The following is a 19,552-nucleotide window of genomic DNA, read 5'->3' on the forward strand; positions in this document are numbered from 1 at the left end:
TCTTCCCTGTCAGTCTGTGAAGTCCTTGATGTCAGAGACTCTCTCAGACTTCTTTGCATAAAGAAACAAACACCAGAAACTATACAGAGTACTTTCTTTACACTAGATAACACAACACATTTGACTGAGAAAAACAATGCCAATTAGGAGGTAAAATCTACAAACAAAGCCTTTCCACTGGCAGTATGGTGAAATGGAGAGCACAGCATGTCTGAACTTTATTTTCCTCACTGGTAAAATGGGGATCATACTTCACTGCCTACTTTAGAAGGTGACGTGGACGTGTGGGTTATCATCATGCCCAGGAGCTCACAGTGAGCACACTTAGGCACATAATAACAGCAGCTGGCCCTGCCACAGGGCCACAAAGTGGGACATCTCAATGGAGCTTTAAGCGCCCAAAGTACCTTCCCTACAACCAGGTCCCTCACTTTATAGATGAGAAAACTGAAAACCACAGAGACCAAGGGCAGGTGACGGCCTGAGGCCTTACAGCCGCGGCTCCACGGCTCTTCATGCTAGTAAGCCTGGGTCGCGCTGACTCAGACCCTCATCCTGCGACTCCCATCCTCGCATTCTTTACCATGCACCGTGGCAGCTGAACCTTTTATCAGGTCAACACATCGCCCGATCCTCTGGGTTCTAGCTAGGGGCCCAGGCGTTCTTGGCTTTATTTTCACATTGCATACCTCTGTTCTCCTTGGCGAGGTTGTCAGCCATCTCCCAGTAGTCATAGCTGTGCAGAATGCTGTTGGTGATGCTGACATGGTTGGCCGCCATCTGATGGATCCTGTGTGGAATGCTGATTATGGATGATGGCGAAGGGGTGCTAGTGCTTGAGAGACTCCCCTGAGATCCCACCGAGCTGACTGGAGAAGGGCTGGGAGACATGGGGGATGGAGTTCCTGTGCTCCTGCACAAGACAAGATTGAGAGGCAAGATACTGAGGAGTGACAAGTGCTGAGTGGGGGACGCAGGAACATGCCTGGGTGCACTCGGATGTTAACAAGCAGTTTCTTAGGGTCATGCAGAATTAATTTCTATTCAACAAAGTCAACTTACTTTCCACTGGCCCCCCATGGAGATGGGGCCTGGGCAGCTTTAGATGAATTCTGGGGAAGGAAGCAGGGCATTTACTGAGGGCTCAGTTTTCTTAAGAGACAAGTAGCAGCACATGTCATTACAAACTTGGACTGAAATCAGAAAAGAACTAAAAATAATTAAAAGAATAAAGAGACTGCTTTACATTCGTTCTGGAAGCACATTATTCAATACGCTTCCCTTCAAGATACGGCAACTGAAATCTGGACCACATCACAGAATCTGAAAGGAAGTGTTGCATTTACCAGTAAAAACTGTTAAATGGACAGTTCCTACACACGCACGTGCACACACACACACACGCACGCAATTGCACACACACACGCATACACACACACACACATTTACAACTAATGATGCTCTCTCGGGTGTTAATCTGTAGAACTGTTATGGAGTGAAATGTTTTTGTGATGCTGATGCGAATTTTTCCTCTGCACTCTAAAGCACGGGCGGCATCTTGGTTCTACAGAGAGAAGTGTTGCTTTGATTTAGCAGATCAGAGAAAGCTAAGTGCAGAACAGGCATCACAGAAGCATTTGATGAAATGGAGACTGAATTTTTACTTCGTGTGAGCAGTGTTATTCAAAGTCACACAAAGCAATCTGTCAGAAGTCTGAGGGGCTATGGCAATAGGTACCATATAAACGCAAGTACAGAATTGTACACTGTACCATTGACTGAGAAAATAAAACTATTTTCATAAGGAGGGGAAAAAAGTTCCTAACAGATGAGCCACTGTTATTTTTTTCTACAATGAAGAAACTTTTCTTAATCTAGGTCTAATGGATATATCAGCTTTGTTTTTTTCTCTTAGTTATTAAAATTTTGCCATCCAATACGGGCTATTAAAAGTATACTTTGGTTGTAATAAACCTGAACAGAAAAGTTCTATGGTACCGGAAACAGATGAAGCAGGAAAGAAAATGAACAATTCTTCCTAGCTGTCCTAAAAGCTGAAGCCCCAAAGTGGTAGGGACAGAAAGACTGTCTTTTAGTGTTACCTTTGCGTTGGGAAACTGAATTCCTTTCTACCATTCTGTCAGTTTTTAACCCAAAGGTTTTATAATTACTGAATTTCAGTCAATGTTTCAATAATCTCTTACAAATTTTCCAAAGGAGAAGAATTGTGTCTTATGTTCAATATGGTACCTGTTCTGTACTTATTTTTTTTTTCTTTTTGGAGGAGGAAGGCAGGGCAATTGGGTAAGTGACTTGCCCAAGGTCACATGGCTACTAAGTGTTAAGTGGCTGAGGCCAGATTTGAACTCAGGTCCTCCTGACTCCAGGGCTGATGCTCTATTCACTGTGCCACCTAGCCGCCCCTTCTGTACTTATTCTTTTTTTTTTTTAATTTTAAAAAATATTTTGCTTTTTGGAGGGGGGAAGGTAGGGCAATTGGGGTCAAGTGACTTGCCCAAGGTCACATGGCTAGTTTTTGTGTTGTCTGAGGCTGGATTTGAACTCAGGTCTCCCTGACTCCAGGGCTGGTGCTCTATTCACGGTGCCACCTAGCCACCCCTGTACTTATTCTTAAAAATTAATTGGAGAAAATGGACAAATAAAAAGACAATCTATTATCATTACATCAGGGAAATCTTCTAATCCACTCCTCATTCTTTAGGCTTGCTGCTTATATTTAACTATAAAAACCTGAACTTTTCCCTTTAAAAGGGGGTCACTCTTTTCAGTGTTTCCTCTTAGGTGCCAAGACCCGATGTTCCCACAGCCATGTTGTGTCGGTTCCAGGACTCTTCTGGTTTGAAACAGATTATATTTAGTTGACCATGGCTCGGAACACTCTTCAATTGAATGCTATGCAGAAGACACCTGAAAGAATATCCTTTTTTTCACCTAGGAACACGAGCTGTTTCTGTTTGGTTCATGTGGTCTTTAGGACACATATGAGGAAATGACCTAGTGAGGCTAGAAACAGGCTTTCTGGGGAGTGAGGACGGCAACTGACTCCTAACCTGCGGAGAGGCGTGTGCTGACTAGTGAGACCCTGGCTGGGACTGCCGTGGAGAGCTGGAGGAACGAGCCTCCAGTCTGTTCCACCTCCACATCAGCTACCTTGCCCAAGGCTGACCCTGTCCTGAGGGGTCCTCTCTGAGAAAGATTAGGAGGGGGGCATATTTCATCTTTTTCTTCTCACAGGAGACTTAAAGAACTGCTTTGACATGAGTCAATAGGGGTCTCTGATATGAATGAAACGAGACAAAGGAACTGTTGCCATGGTATGTGAAAGCTCGCAGGATCATATAGCTTCAGAGCAAGAAGGGGCCTTATAGTTCATTTAGACCAATTCTCTCATGTGAAAGGAAACTGCAGCACAGAGTGAAATGACTTGCTCAAAGTCACGTAGGTAAAAAAATGGCAGAGGATTACGCTATAGAGAATGGAGACCTTTCCTCTAGCTGAACTGAAGACAAAACAAGAGAAAACATGGTTTCAGGGCGGTAGGAGGACCCTGGATTAGCTATAAGGAACAATGTCCTGATTGGATGGTTAAAATATCAGCATGAGTTGCCGAGGGATTAGGTGTATTCTTTCTCAAGGGTTATCATGGGGAGGGGAGGCATGGAACACCCCCAAACAAGGAGATATGTCAGATGGCTTCTCCGAGGCCTCCTCAGTCCTAAAACTCCGCGATTGTGCCATACATTGGTTTCATGCACACACTTTCATCTGCCTGAAAGCACCGGATTCTGTCCATCTAATGACATTTATCCTCAATGGGATAACAACATAGCAATAACAGTTTAAAGGACACGCTAGGTTCTACAGCCATGGTCCAGTCACAATTTACAGCAACTGACAAAGAAAGATGGTACCTTGAAATAGTCAATGAGTGCTTTCGAATACTTTACAGCATGGTCTCTTTTGAGTCGAAACATCCGCCAATACAGCAGAGCCAGACAGCGGTAACTGCAGCCCAAAGAGAGAAAATCAGTGTAAGCGCAGTCATACATCTCAGATCAAACTGGAAAAACATCTCCAAACGTTTCCCGGCACTTAGTACAGACTGAGGTTCTGAGGTACAAAGTCAAATCTACCACCTAGAAAAGATCTACAGGAACTGCCAGTTCCACATGGCCCTGAAATCACAAATACATTCATCAGCGGCACGGTCCAAGGCCTCGCAGCCTTCCTTCTACACCACTGGAGGGCAGTGTCTCCCTGTCAGAAGTGAGCTGAAGGCTACAGGGCAGGACCACCACACTCCCGTACTATGTCCCCATTCCTCATCTTAACACAGCCTCAGGTGCCTGGCTGATTGTGAGTTTGCTCTCCTGGAAAAAAAAAAAAGGAAACTTCTTTCAAATCTTCTTTCCTCACTTTATGATGAATCTAACACTTTTATTAATTAGAAGGAGTTTACAGAAAGCTGGAGAAAGTCACAAGCAGCTTTTTCCCTTCTCCCAATATTGCTGGAAACCCCTCAGCCCATAAGGAGCTGCGGATCTTTTCATCTTGTGGTCCGATTCCCTGATTTGTGGACCACGAACTGTACATCTACTGGCCGGTGGAAATTTCTCTGAAGTTTATAAAAAGTATGTGATTTGGTTCCTTCTCAGGAATTTCCCTTAAATATGACTTAGGAACAGGAAGTGTTTGTGAAAGTTGGGATGGAATAATCATTGTTACCATCATTATTGTTTTTGTTAATAGCTATCATATTTGTGCTCTGATAATTCCCTACAGAGGACTGTATGATTTTATTATCATTGCTAATAACAATCATGTGAGTGGGATGGTAATCCATTACGTAAGGATCATAGGATTTATCATCATTATTAATAGTTATTGTATTAGTGCAACTGTTATCTACTACAAAGAAACAGGAATTTAGAGCTGGAAATAAACCTTACAGACATTTAATCCAACTCCTTTAAATTACAAATGAGGAAACTAAGGCCCCAAGGGTGAACATTAGCAAACATTTAAAAAATAAATTATTTTACTATCAAAATGTATTGAACCTAAATAGAAGAAATAATGGAAGACGAGACAGTGTGCCTAAAATTAATGAAAAATAAGTAAAATGGAAAAATACTTGTAGTAAATATCTCAGAGAAAGGTCTGAAAAAATAATTTGTAGGGAATGGCTCCATAGCTCTACAAGCATTAATACAGTCCTCAAGGGAGCATTGGTCAAAGAATACAAATCATACAATTTATGAAGGAGAAATTATAAAGTATTAAGCACAAGAAAAAATGCTCGGATTTCCTAAAAACCAGAAAAATGCTACTTCCACATTCCCTAGAATTGTAAAAAGCAAAAAATGAAAAAAAAGAACACAAAGCTGGCAGAGCTGTGTGGAAATGGCACTCTAAAGATTTGGTAGGGCTATAGACTGGTACAAACATTTTGGCAAAAAGGAAGTATGCAATGAGTCACAAAGTGAACATAACATAACTTAGCAACTGCATTGCTATGATTTTATCCTATAATAATATTCACATACACTCTATTGGAACAGGAAAAACTGAAAACAAACTGTATGTCCGACAACTGGAAAATGACTGAATAAATTATTTCACATTAATTTATTTGCTCCATAAAGTCCTACTTTGTTGCAGTGAGCCTGGGTTTTTGAAGACTATGACAATGAAGCAAAAACTCTGGCAGGTTTTACTATTCTGGCAAGGTTTTCAGTATGGTCTTGGCAACAGACTGAACTAAGGACAGAGAGGCCCATCATACTGGGCTAGTTACTTGGCAATTAATTTTTTTTGTGACTCATGCAACAAAGAAAAACACAAAATGATCTTTCTGGTAACTCTAGAGCTGGTGGTGGCAGAAAAGGGGCAGAAGATGCCAAGAATCACCAAAGTTCTAGACCATTATTAAGTTAGCCACTGCCACCCTAAAATGTAAGCTCTTTGTTCAGTGACCAATGAGCAGACATATTATTGGAGGACATGAATCCTGTAAGTCTTGATATTCTCACTATAAACAAAGCCAAAAGACAAAAGGAAATTGCAGCTAAATGGAAAAGTGGTTCACAGATTTGTCTTGTAAAAGCAAACAGAGTTGGTGGAATTGGTTTACTGTGCATCTAAAAGCAACAATAAATATAATTTCATGGGGCATTTGGATCATTTTGATTAAAATGCTTACGATAGTTGTAAAAAGATTATCATGAAAATAGCTGTAGGTTATATGTCAACATCTGTTATGAAAAATGAAGAAACAGTTAAATCTCTCAAACACTTGATGTTCCACAAACACAAACTATGCTGACATACCCTTTAATACACAGAAGTACGTAGATGGGAAGACAGCAAACAAAAAAAAGGTAGTAAATGTGGTTCAGGAGTGAGGAAAGAGAAAGAACAAAGACTCGTAGATTATAAAGAAGTCTTCTCAGACATAATGTCTGAGGAATATTTTCTTCAAGAGGAGAATAGGGAGGCACTGGATATGGAGAGCACCAAATATTATTATTATTATTAATTATTATTATTGTAAAAACTGAATATATTTTTAACAGACAGGAAACGACTGGTTATGGATATAAGAGTTATTTCTGAATTAATATTCCATCTACAATTGGATTTATGATTTCATTAGTATCAAATTAGGTTTGATATGGTAAATATCAAAACAGAAGAAAATATTTAAAAAAATGAGAAGATCTGAGATGCAAGTGAGGATTCTTCAATGTGACCTATTCAAATAAATTACTGATGCCAAGAAATGAGAAATAGAAAAAATAATAGACGTCAACACAGACTATCAATTTCCTAATGAAACTTAAGCAATATAAATCAAGTGCTACAATAAGGAGGCCAAAAAACTCTACAAAGTATGTCACCCAGTAAATAACTTATCTGACTAGGTAGACAGGTTAGAAGCCAAGTGATTTAGAATATAAACCTATTTGTAAGAACCCTGAGAACGACCGACAACCCAATTCAAGAGGACTAATGATAAGGCATGCCACTCACCTCATGCCAGGTGATGGACTCAAAGACTTGGAATGAGACATATATTTTTGGGAAATTGCTAATGGGGGAATCTGACTCATCTATCCTAAGGGTCTTGTCTTTTTTCTTCTAAAATTTCACCATGTGGGAGGGAGAAAGGAAAATCAAATAAATGCTTATTATTTAAAATATCAAAAACAATTACTGTGAAGGCCAGTGGAAAATGATGGGTAGCTTTATTCCACTAAAAATGACAAAGAGCAAGAACAAAAATAGGTTTGCAGAACATCTGATGACAGACCCAAGAAAGCCAAATCACCCTCGTACATCAAACGGTGAAACTGAAAGGGACAATAAATGTGTGGGAAACTAGAAATGTCTGTCAAGAGCTTTAGAACAAACTACTTTCTCTATTAATGCGAGGAGTCATCACACTGAAACTTTAACATCAGTTCCCAATGTACTGTCTGTGAGCAAGCAGAAATGGCATTAAAGAACACAGACGGGAAGAACAGTTGGATTAGACTAACCATACAAAGGAGATCTGTGCCGCATGAAACTTAATTGTAAGGATATTGAGGAATCACTCATGATGTTAGTCAAGGGAAGATAACAAAGCTTGGAAAAGATCTTGGATTTTATATAAAAAGGTGACCTGGACAGTGGGCTAGCCTTGGAGTCAAGTATACAGGTTATATGACCTTTGGCAAGTCACATATCATCTCAATACCGCTGGCAACTCTAAAACTATAGGCTGTAGAGAAAGTGCTGATCTGTATTGTTGGAGAGCATTCCCTTTACCAGTGACATCAGAGGTCTGGTCCAAAAGCAAAACAAAAAGCGATTAAAAAAACAGAGCACCAGCCCTGGAGTCAGGAGAACCTGAGTTCAAATCCAGCCTCAGACACTTAACACTTACTAGTTGTGTGACCTTGGGCAATTCACTTAACCCCAATTGCTCCCCCCACCCCTCCCTCCAAAAAGCAAAAAAAACAAAACAAAACAAAAACCAAAAAGAAAATATTAATAATGCCTGACTAATATACCAGCCTTCGATGTCCACAAAACCTTTATGAAAATAATTACATCTATTGAGGTTATGTTTAATGAAGGTCTGATAAGGGAATAATTAAACTTTTGCAAATTACCTTCTAGGGAAGATCTTCTCTTTACAATCCCATAAAAGACTGAGAGGTGTGCATGATATAAACCCCTCTGTGCTTACTGTCTGTGGACTTCAAAATATTGTTTCAGCAGATCAAAATGCCCCCTTCAAGGCTCTCCTCTAACAATGTATCCCCTTATGCATATGTCAGAATCATATGGGATTCCTTAAAAGGTATAATAATAAGATTCAGATCAAGCAAAGTATAAAACAAGGAACATGCCTCCCAAAGGTGTTTGCCATTGTTCTAACACATGTCTGTCTATATGCAAGAGGCATTCCCTATAGATCAATCAATCATGTGTCAGGCCCTGTGCTTGGCACTAGGGATACAAGTACAAAGAATGAAAACTATCACTACTTGAAAGGAGTTTTCATTCTAAGAGGATGAGGCCCTCCAGGTGCGCCTGTTTGTGAGTGATGTTTATCATATCAAACTTCTGGACACTGCAAAGCTTCCTAAATGAGATCAATAATCACTCAGAAGGGTTTGGTTTATTTATCCACATACTCAGCTGAATGAGAAGTGATTATGATGCAGACAAACGAAAAATCAGGAGAATGAACAACGCTTCTGAAATATTTTAATTGGACAATTCATAAACTTGATCTTTTCTGATATATCACTTGAACAGATACTGTGAATGTCCAATGCTTTGAGCCCAGAAATAAACAGGAGGAGAATGATTGTACCAATCTTGGGAAATTACACGGTATTTTTAAAGCCCTCAAATTTCTCGCTGAAACAAAGACCTATTTTAATTTAATACTCATATTATTCTGGTGATGCTGTAATGCTGTATGGATGCTGGTCATGGAATGCCAGTCTCTTAATAATTAAACTTGTGGGGTCCCCAAAAGGCAATGGAGAGTGAAGGGGTAGGTATTGACATACTAGCAGTGAGTAGCTGTACAGATGTGAGACTGGAAAAGGAGGTGGGCTGGTCACACAGGAATAAAGGGGTGAGAGTGAGGGACAAACAAGAGCCATGTCATTTGCTTTACTGTTATCTCCTTGAAATCTAGAGACCCAGAGAAAGGTCCTCAGCACACTGGGGCCACCTGTGGAAGATGAACAAAAGCAGCACAGGGGGGAATGGAGGACTCACATGACTGAGATAAAACATCTACTGGACTTTAGAGAATAAGTATGTGTGTGTACATATATGTGTATGCACATACACAAACACACACACATGTGCATACATGCATGTATCTCTCTATATCGAGAAGAGAAGAGGACAGGGGGTAGAGGCAGCAAGAGGAGGGTAGACCAGGTGGCCTCTGAATTCTTCTAGGCCTGTCTCTGTAATCCAACATGCATGCAGAGGAATGGTAGAGTATTATAAGAAGTACAAAGCACATGGGGAGAACCTTCTATGAGATAATGAAGTACCCAATGAGCAGAACCAGACCTGTATGTATACACACTGACGATGGAGATGTTAAGAAAAAACAAAATGAACAGGAGGAAGGAAAACAGAATTATAGGCGTAACAACTTCAGAGAGACACAAACAGGAACATTTTCTTTTTTATTTCCTTTTGTTTTGTCTTGTTAAGGGCTGAAAGTTTTAAGATTTCCTCCCTCTTGTTTTAAATGTTTAACTATTTTTTGTCCTTTTAAAGTTTATTAATCTTTTCAAACTTTATTAGTTTTTGCATTTATAATACATTTTTAAAAAAAATGTAATGAACCTGATCTTCAATTTGGTACAAATATGAGCTTTAATTTAAAGCATTATATTGGTTCGGCTACACTAATCCAACATGTAAAACAACAGATGAGTTAATATGATTGCACTTAAAATGTTAAGCACAAAAGAAATTACATGGATATTGGCACGGTTAGTATACAAGTCATTAAAAATCCAGACCTATCAAATGCTGAAAAACTAATTACCCTGATGTACTAAACTTGGCCGTAGGCTACGAACTGCTCAGGCATACCTGCAGAATTCAGGTCACCGTAAGTCATTCAGGGACTGCAGCTGAATGGCTTCTAGGAATCCCCCGGCCTCCAAGGCAAGATCTACTTTCTTGGGGTCAGGAGACATGACAGAAAGCACCTTCTTCTTGTGCATCTAGCACCCAGCTTAAAAGAGACCCACTGACAGGGCTGAAGGTTGGAAATGAATCATGACAGACTTACCACAATGCGGCTAACTGTTTGTCCTCTGGAGTGGCATTTGGGCCTGAGTGAGTTTTTAGTCTCATAGCATACCTTTAAAAAAAAGTAAATGAAACAAACAGGATCATCCCAGGTAAACAGTGGGGTCTGAAGAGTAAACCTTCCAGCCTCTTCTGGGCTTCACACAGCATCTGCCACTGCTTTCTTAAAATCTGGCTGAGGCTGCTCCATTATCAACAGGGCATGACATTGTAATGACTACAAAAAAGTGATTTTTATGTCCATTGAGCTACTTCCTGTTATATAATAATGCAAGTTCCAATGCTAGGAATGCTGCTATTTCATGGAAAGCCACGTAAACAGGACCACGTCCGTCCACTGCCACCAATTTCGACTGACAGCATCCAAAAGAAGCCTCATCTCTTACTCTCATATAAACGTCTGGATTCCCTCTTTTTTCTTTGTTTGGAACTCTTACTTGGACAGCCACATAAGTGTCTTGGGTGAATTTTAATCTATATTTTGCTTCTACAGATGTTTGTTAAGAGAAGCTGCTAGCTTTCATGGACTGCCCTTCCATTTGTTACTCTAATCATAGTTATTCATTTTCCTCAATAAAACATCCAATTAACCGGCAGAATTTCTGAGAGAACTTTCAAGCTACTTCTACATTTATTGAGAAGCTTGATGGAGAGAATTATCCTCCTTGTCCCTATCATTAAAGCCAGCTTCTTTTATTTGTGTTGCCTAGATATTTAAAGCGAAATTGGTGCTGTAGTCTGGATTACCAGGAGATCAGGCCTGTACAACTTGCTGCTGTCTCAGGCTGCTTGCAGCACCCCAAACAATTTCAGAAAAAAACCTAGAGGAAAAAATCCTTTGTATGTAGAGGAAATCCTTTGGCATGCTGCAGGCCAAAAGTTGTGCAGGCCCGATCTAGGTAAGGGCCTTAATTAGGCACTTAGGTGGACAGAATGCCTGAAGTAAACTGAAAAAACGGAAACTGAAGTAACTGAAGAAAACTGAAAACGGACCTGAAGTAAACAAGACCCACGTTCAAATTCTGCCTCACACCCTTAATTGCTGTGTGACTCTAAGCAAAAGCATTTAATTTCTCTCAGCCTTACTTTTCTCATCTGTAGCATGAGGCCAATAATAGCACCAACCCCTCAGACCTGTTGTCAGGATGAAATCAGATAACAGATAGAAAGCACTCTGCAAACTTTACAGCATTATTAAATGTTAGTTACTGCTGTGATGACGATGGTGAATCATCCATTGTATCACGCATGTCATCATGGCCACAGGTCTAGCAAGGAATGTAAAGAATTCTGGAATGAGACAGTTTATTCCTGAAAATGACTATAATTTTGAGAACTCCGTTCTGCTTTACTGTCATATTATGTTGGCAACGTTGTGCTGCTGAAGCAGCAGGAAGGTCTGGAGCCACTACATCAACACCGCTTAGACTAAGAGACATATTCAACTTCTTTTGAAAACTGGGCAGTAGCATCCCCTGTAACTACACAGTCTTTGAAGACTATGTATTCTGATAATGGAATGACAATCACGAAGGCTAAAAGGATTTACAGAATATAATGTATAAATATAGTTGATACCAGTACTTCCGTTCTACGTCAGCATACATTAGAAAGATTATGGCTCACAAGGGGTGCTCTAGTGGGAAGAAAACTAGGCCCAGTCTTGTTGTTTACCAGCAGGGTGACTATGGAGTCATACAACCTACCTGGGCTTCAGTTTCCTCATCTGTAAAAGTGAGAGAGCTGAATTAGGGAGAGGGGACCTCTAAGATCCTCTCTAGTGCTAGAAGATCTATCATCCCACACTAATTAGGAATCTTGAATATAGAAAGGTCGATGTTAAATAAGGATGTGGTCAGTGTTAAATCACAAGTAACCTTGACAAGAGCAAATCTAAACTTGTCACTAAATTTCAGAAAGCTGCTAGTGCTAGAACACACTAATTTCAAAGAAGTGGTACTTAAAATACTGGGCTATCGGGGCGGCCAGGTGGCGCAGTGAGTAAGAGCACCGGCCCCAGAGTCGGGAAACCTGGGATCGGTTCCAGGCTCAGATACTTAACACCCACACAAAATAACTGGCCGTGTAACCTTGAGCAAGTTACTTAACCCCGACTGCTTTAAAAAAAAATACTGGGCTATAAGCAACTGGCCATTACAGGAAAAAAAAATAAGGAGGTTCAAGAGTTTTAATCAATTAAATGACATAAGTATATTGAAAATTATAAAGGAAAAATTAAGGCTATTATCTTTTGACATAAAAAATGGAGGATAACCATGCTTTTTCACAAAACGTTTTTTAGTGTTACCATCAGAAAAAAGAATAATGGTACAGCTAGACTATAGACTGATTCAACATGAGGATAACTGTTCCATCTTCTCATTGTATCTCAACTCTGGCTAGAGGTATGGGCGACATAAAAGAGAGGAAATTCAAATTTTGGGGTTTCACTGAGATTCCTTTGCAGAAATGTTATAAGCACATTATGACACAAAATGACATATGATGTTATGGATTTATATATTAGGAACAGGACAATAGTGGTTACTATGCTTTCCTGTGGCTCCCATCAGGGTCTACTAATGGTAGTCATTTAGAGATGAAATGCAGCATATCTCCATTGCCATTTGCGCCCTTTCCAAGTTATTCAATCCCAGTAGTGGCAGTGTGGACGGTGTTACAGGGATGGACAATCACATAAGAGATAGAGGTAAATGATTCTTGCTTTCTAATTCCTTACCTGATGAGTTCTACTGTTTCTGAGTACATTGTATAGGGAGATTTAGATTCCATTGGGCCTTGCTCCATTGCATTTCCACACTCAATAAATGACAGGGCTGCTTCAGCATAATTCAAAGCTTTTCCAAATTTTTCCACCTAAGCAGCAGAATAAAAACATGGTCTCCCTTAAGAACAGTTATAAGACAACATTCTCATAGTATTTTATGTGCTTTACTGAGATACCTAGCTTATGAGTTTCAAAAGTCCTGTTAATGAGGCTGAGAGAAAGCAACACTAAATTCAAAGTGCGAGTCTAACACAAAATTGTTAATGAATGGGGTAAATCTGGGCACAAATAAAAATGGCCATATTTTAGGCTTTTTAATTGAGTCTTGCTGTTCATCAAAATCCAGCTCTGTAGCGAAGTACACAAATTGACCAGCTTGCTTTCACCACTCAGGCAGCATACGTAACATAAACACTATGCATGGCAGAATGAATCCAAACAACATCCTTTGCTACAGATGTTCCATAAATTGTGACTGGCTTTAGTTATATGAGCAGGCAGTTATATGCAGAGTTGTACCTCACCCATATAACAGGTGGCAGTTATTTAGCATTCATAATTCAACAACAGCAAATCCAATTCAACAAAGATTTATTAAGCATCTAATATGTGTGAGACAACCTACTAAATCTAGCTGGCCTCAGCCATGCTTCCCATTCCATTCAGGCCTCCTTCTTGCCATCTGCTGTGTTGAGACCCTTTTATTCCACTTCTCACAACCTTGACTCCTACCTCTTCTTCTGGGAATTATAATCAAGTCTATTCTGACATTGCTACTCGGAAGGTAAGTCACTCAATTTCCCTAGGGCTACAGGTACCAAATGTTTCATTTACCAAACCCAAACACCCCTCTTTGTCCAGTATTTCCCTATATATGTTTCTTTTCCTATTAAGAGTATAAGCTCCTTGAGGGCAGAGAGTATATTATTTTTTAATTAGTAACTCCTGTGCCTGGCATAAAGTAAGCGCTTAATAAATGATTTTCCATTCATTCATTCATTCCAGATGCCTTTTTTTCTAGGTCCTTAGAGACAAAGGTTGTTATGATACAGACGCGGCTCTTGAGGAGCTTTTGTGAAAGGCAAGTGTCTGGGGAAGATACATACGCAGTGAGTTCTAGGGAAAGACTGGCAGAGAAGACACAGATTTGGGGATTTGATGGTGATACATGAATCCACAGGAATGGATGAGATCACTAAGGAAGAGAGGGGAAGAGAAAGCAATAAAGGGGTCAGAGGAAAAGGATAAGACAACCAAGGAGACAGAAGAACATCAGAGAAAAAGACATAGAACCATTAGAGAACAGCATCAGAGAACCAAAGGAGAGAAAATAAAAGAGAAATTAGCCAACAGAATCACTCTGCAGAGATCAAATAAGAGAGGAACAGAGAGAAGGAGGGAAAGGGTTTCTTTAGGATGGGGAAGCATAATTTTATAGGGACATGGGATCACAGGATCATCTATCTAGACCTTTAAGTGACCTCAGTAGCCAAAGTACAAGTGTAGAGTAAAAAATACCTATGTTCTGGGGAAACCAAAGCCCAGAAAGGTTAAAGCAACAGTGAGATGAATGACTTTCCCAGTCACAAGCACATTAAAAAGCTTAAGCAGGATTTGAACTTAAGATGTATTAGCTTTTACTATGACTCTGTGAGAGATGATTGATAGAACAAGATCATAGAAGCGATGGGTGGAGATGTTATCACTCATTCAAACATTTTGCACAGTTTAGAGACTTTGGGAGCAAGGTTCCAAATTGCTTTAGAGACTGGGTAGGTCAATTTACAGCTCCACCAAGTGTGTACCAGTGTACTTGTTTTCTGCCAGCCTCTATAAAAATTGCTATTTTCTTTTTGTCATCTTTGCCAGTCTAATATGTGTGAGGTGGAACTTCAGAGTTCTTTTAATGTGCATTTCTTTAGCTGGATCATTTTTTCATATGGACATTGATGGCTTGGATGTCTTCCTTAGAAAACTGTTTTTTTCTATCCTCTGATCATCTGTTAAGTGCTAAATGCCTGTCATTCTTATGTACTTGAATTGTCTTTTTTATATATCTTGAAGATCAGCCCTTTATCAGAGAAATTTGCTATAAAGATTTTCCCCCTTCTAATTCTGAACATATTGATTCTGTTTCTACAAAACCTTTTAATTTTGTATAATGAAAATTATCCATTTTATCTTCTAAGACATTCTCTCTCTTTTGTCTGATTATGAACCTTTCCTCTATTGATAGCTTCCATACTCATCTAATTAATTTATGATGTCACCTTTTATGTTTAGGTCATATATTATTTGGAGCTTTTTTTGGAATATGGTGTGAGATCTTGGTCTAAATTGAAATTCTGTGAGAATGCTTTCCAGTTTCTCTAGCAATTTTTTAAAAAGTCTGTACCAGAGTAGGCTCTCTGGGTTACTGTTTTACTAGGTTTGATTTTTTTTCTGGTATATTGCATCTTTTTCTATTTTTTTAAGCTAGTACCAAATAGTTTACATTATTAGTGCTTCATAGGATAGTCTGAGATCTGGTACTGATAGGTCTCCTTTAATTCCAACTTTTCCCAATTATTTCTTTCTTCCAAATGAATTGTTATTATTATTTCTGGCTCTCTAAAGTCATTCTTTGAGAGTTTCATTGGTTTGGCATTGAAAAAATAAATTTTGGTATCTGTCTTACTGGTATGGTCCAATAATGAACAGTTAATACTTCTGTACTTACTGAGTTTTTTGTTTCTTCAAAGATTTTGTAGTTGTAATCATATAGTTCCTGTATGTTTCTTTAGTAGGTGGATTCCTAAGTATTTTATATATTCTGTATTTATTTTTTTTCATATACCTCAATAGTAAGTTCCTCCTTTCTGTAATGTAACCCCTTTCCTCTCCTCCTTCTTTCTTTATATGAAGATCATTGAAGCAGACCAAAATCATTCATAGATCTCTGTCGGTCTTGAAAACATTAAGGTTCAGTAGGGACAGTTATTTCTTCTCTCTCTTAGGAAGTAAACATTTTCTCATCATACAGTCTCTTTTAGGTGCTCCAAAGTGTTTGCTTTTCTAAGTTTCTCTCGATTTTGTGTTTGCATCTCAAAGATTCAATTCAACCCTGGTCTTCATTCATCAGGAATGCTTAAAAGTGTCTTTGTTTATATGCCCATCCATTTAATTATTTAATTAAAGGGATTCCTTCCCATCTCCAATAGAATCATAGTCGATTTTAGTGAATAAACTATTTTTTAGTTGCAAGCTTTTATCTTTTCCCTTCTGGAATAACATTTCTTCCCCCCCCCCCCAAGCTCTGCTGTTCTTTGAGGTGTTAGGTGCTTAATCTTGTGTGATCCTGACTGTGACTGCTCAGCACTTGAGCTCTTCTCTCTGGTTGTTACAAATATTTTTTCCCCTATAACTTTGATGCTCTGGATTTTGGTTAAAGCATTCCTGGGAGTTGGTGGATTTTTTCAATTTTTGCTTTGTCTTCTAGTTTTAAGAATTCTAGGTCATTTTAATTTATAATTTCTTGTAATAAGGTATAACAAACGTTTTTCTGGTTGCTTAAAGATTCTTAGATTGTGCTTGACCATTTTTCTAGGTCAGCTGTTTCTGATAAGCTTTTTTTTTTGTCTTTTGATTTTGTTTTAATGTTTCTTGCTTCATAAGGTAATTTAGTTCTTTTTGGGCTACCCTAATTTTCAGGAAGCCAGTTATTTGGGTCAGATTTCGTACCCATGTACAGAGCTGTTTATTTTTCTAACTTTTTCTTCTAGAGCTCTCATTTCATTTTTCTTATCTTTTTTTAACCCCTGTTTTATCTCTTTCAGGATTTCTAACAGACCTGTAGACAAACCATACCTTTAAGACTGCTCACAGTGGCTGTACAGTTGTTCTCTTTCTCTAGGTTGTGTGTTGGATATTGCTGGATGCACAGAATTTCTTTTTTGCATTTTGGAGGGGGAAGGCAGGGCAACTGGGGTTAAGTGACTTGTGTAAGGTCACATGGCTGGTGTTAAGTGTCTGAGGCCAGCTTTGAACTCAGGTCCTCCTGACTCCACTGCGCCACCTTGGGCCTCTGTAACATTTCTTATCACTGATGTTTTCTATAGTTATTCTTATTTCAAGGCTTCCTTCCTGAACCATGACATTTTTGTCAAGGCCAGCTCCTACTGCTCCTAAACATCTAGACAGGAGGGCGGGTCCCTGTCTGATCTCTATCTTTGTTTGGGGTTCTACTACCTCCCTCTATTGGTATCAACGACGCACAAAGTGCTGGTAGGTTCTCCATATCATCTTATTTCATTCTCATAACAACCCCAGGAACTAGGTGCTATTGTTACTATTATTCCCATTTTACAGCTGAGGAGACTATGGCAGACGACGGCACACAGCTATCAAGTATCTGAAGCCAGATTTAACCTAAGGCGTCCAGGGTTCTCTCTGTGTGCCCTCTGGCTACCTTCAAGTGCCGAGCTCTACAAGGCTGCTATGGTGCCTTAGTTCTCAGACTGACAATTCCCAGAGCCCCTTTAATATGCAGACTGATAGCTACCTTCTCTTTCAGAACTCTGTCCTCCCAAGACCTTCTCACTGGAGCACTCTGATCTTCTGTCAGGAGTGCTTGACTGTTCTGGGGCTGGATTCTTCTGGTCTCCCTGACTGTCTATATGTATTTCCCTGCCCTGGGATTTTCTGGTTGACACTCTCCAAGGATGGGACAGTACTTCTCCTTCTGACAACCTCAGACAAATGAAAGCACTTACTGTAGTTGACCATCATCTGGTATGGCACTCTTTTATTTTATATTCTCTCGAATACTGTTATTTCAGTTACTGAGACTGGGAAGCTTTGGCAAAGTTGTTTTCTTAACTGGATGACTTCTCAGGACCCTTCTAGCTTGAAAATTCTGCCATCTTCTCTATCAGTGCCGTCTTCTTATTTTACGTCTAAGTAGACCCTATCCTAGACTAAGCTCTTTTTAGGCAGACATCAAACTTCTATTTTGTGCTCTCTGCCATCCATCACAGTATCCACATAGTATAGTGCTCTACATTCTGTTTATACTCAAATAATTGTTGACCAACAAGGATGTGGTAATATGAAGGCTTAAATATCAACAGCTCTGTAATACACACAATAGATTTTTTGGAAAAGCCTTTGTTGAAACTATCGCAATTTCCACTCTGTGAACTTTCTTAAAAATTTTTTTTAATTGAATATCTTTTGGTTTTACATTACCTAAATGTCCCAAGAACTATGAATGCTGCTAATAAAAAATAACACTGTTATTGTTGAGTAACGGTCATTCTGGATGAAGAACTATGAACTAACTGGGGGGTGGTGGTGGTAAGAATCCCATTTAGAAACAGGCTTTGAATAACTTGCTTAAAAAACTTAAGCAACTGAATCTGCAGTTCTTCATAATAGGGCATCAGTCAAACCAATAAAATTATTTATTTTGTTTAAATCAATGATGATGACTTTGATGTTTTGTCTGAATCACGGTAGTTTCACCATTTATAGCAACTCAGGTATATCCTTCCTTTGGGCACATAAATGTACATACCACAAAAATTTTCCTGAAAAGTAATTTGGTCCTAGGACTCCTTGTGTGATCCTTTGAACAAATCTTTTAACCTCTTTGAGGTTGTTTTCTCATCTCTAAAATGAAAGCATTGGGCTAGATAATCTTTAAGATCCCATACAAACCTAAATCTTATTGCCTTATGATAAACTCAAAGGCTAACAATACAGAAAAACACAAACTTTGATTAAAAATTTTTTTAAAGAAAAAAAATATTCCACTACCTACTGCTCTGCTGGCAGTAGTTACTAATTAAGCCTAAGGAACAAACTGAAATATTCATTTATACAGTGCTCTCTCCCAGTCAGACATTATTGGCTGAAGTCATAGTTTATTGGGCTATGAGCACTTGATTATATAAACATTTCTTAATTTAACAAACCCAGCCATCCTTGTAATAGATTTTATAATTACCCTAGCTATATTGCACTGATGATGAAGTTTCAGTACAAAAATAATTCAGAAGAACGTTATCTGGAAAGAAAATAGCCTTACCATGGCGTCTGCTTTATGTTTCATCCGTTTAGCTTCTTGCATAAAATAATCTGCACTGCGTGGCCTACCAAGAAAGAATAATATTATATTTTATTATTTTTGAAGTATGAGATTTTTAAAAAGATAATCTTTCCCATCATACAAACCTGCTGCACAGATTAAAAACTACATTTTCAAATCACTACCTATATGTAGTATAGCATTTATTGTTATTCTCATTCTTTTAAATTAGTGATTCAAAACAGTAAATATAGGTTGATAATCTGCATTCACAAACAATGCAATAGTCTTTAGAGAACTCCGACAGCCTTGATTTGTGAATCTTGTCT

At 38.9% G+C, this 19,552-nt stretch overlaps 1 protein-coding gene across 1 annotated transcript in view; it reads right to left on the reverse strand.

Annotated features, from left to right (window-relative positions):
• AFF3 (ALF transcription elongation factor 3) overlaps positions 1-19,552 on the reverse strand; it is a 689,351-nt gene that overhangs the window by 12,953 nt on the left and 656,846 nt on the right. Inside the window, exons 15-20 of the mRNA XM_069073008.1 lie at positions 19,224-19,287; positions 13,109-13,245; positions 10,349-10,420; positions 3,933-4,026; positions 1,063-1,112; positions 690-913 (exon numbers count right to left, since the gene is read on the reverse strand). Of these exons, the coding sequence (XP_068929109.1) occupies positions 690-913; positions 1,063-1,112; positions 3,933-4,026; positions 10,349-10,420; positions 13,109-13,245; positions 19,224-19,287 (641 nt within the window). The remainder of the gene's footprint in view (positions 1-689; positions 914-1,062; positions 1,113-3,932; positions 4,027-10,348; positions 10,421-13,108; positions 13,246-19,223; positions 19,288-19,552) is intronic.

This window comes from Petaurus breviceps, unplaced genomic scaffold, assembly GCF_028583685.1.
Source record: "Petaurus breviceps papuanus isolate PSGF00001 unplaced genomic scaffold, PetGlider_PUasm1.0 90849, whole genome shotgun sequence".
Classification (NCBI taxonomy): domain Eukaryota; kingdom Metazoa; phylum Chordata; class Mammalia; order Diprotodontia; family Petauridae; genus Petaurus; species Petaurus breviceps.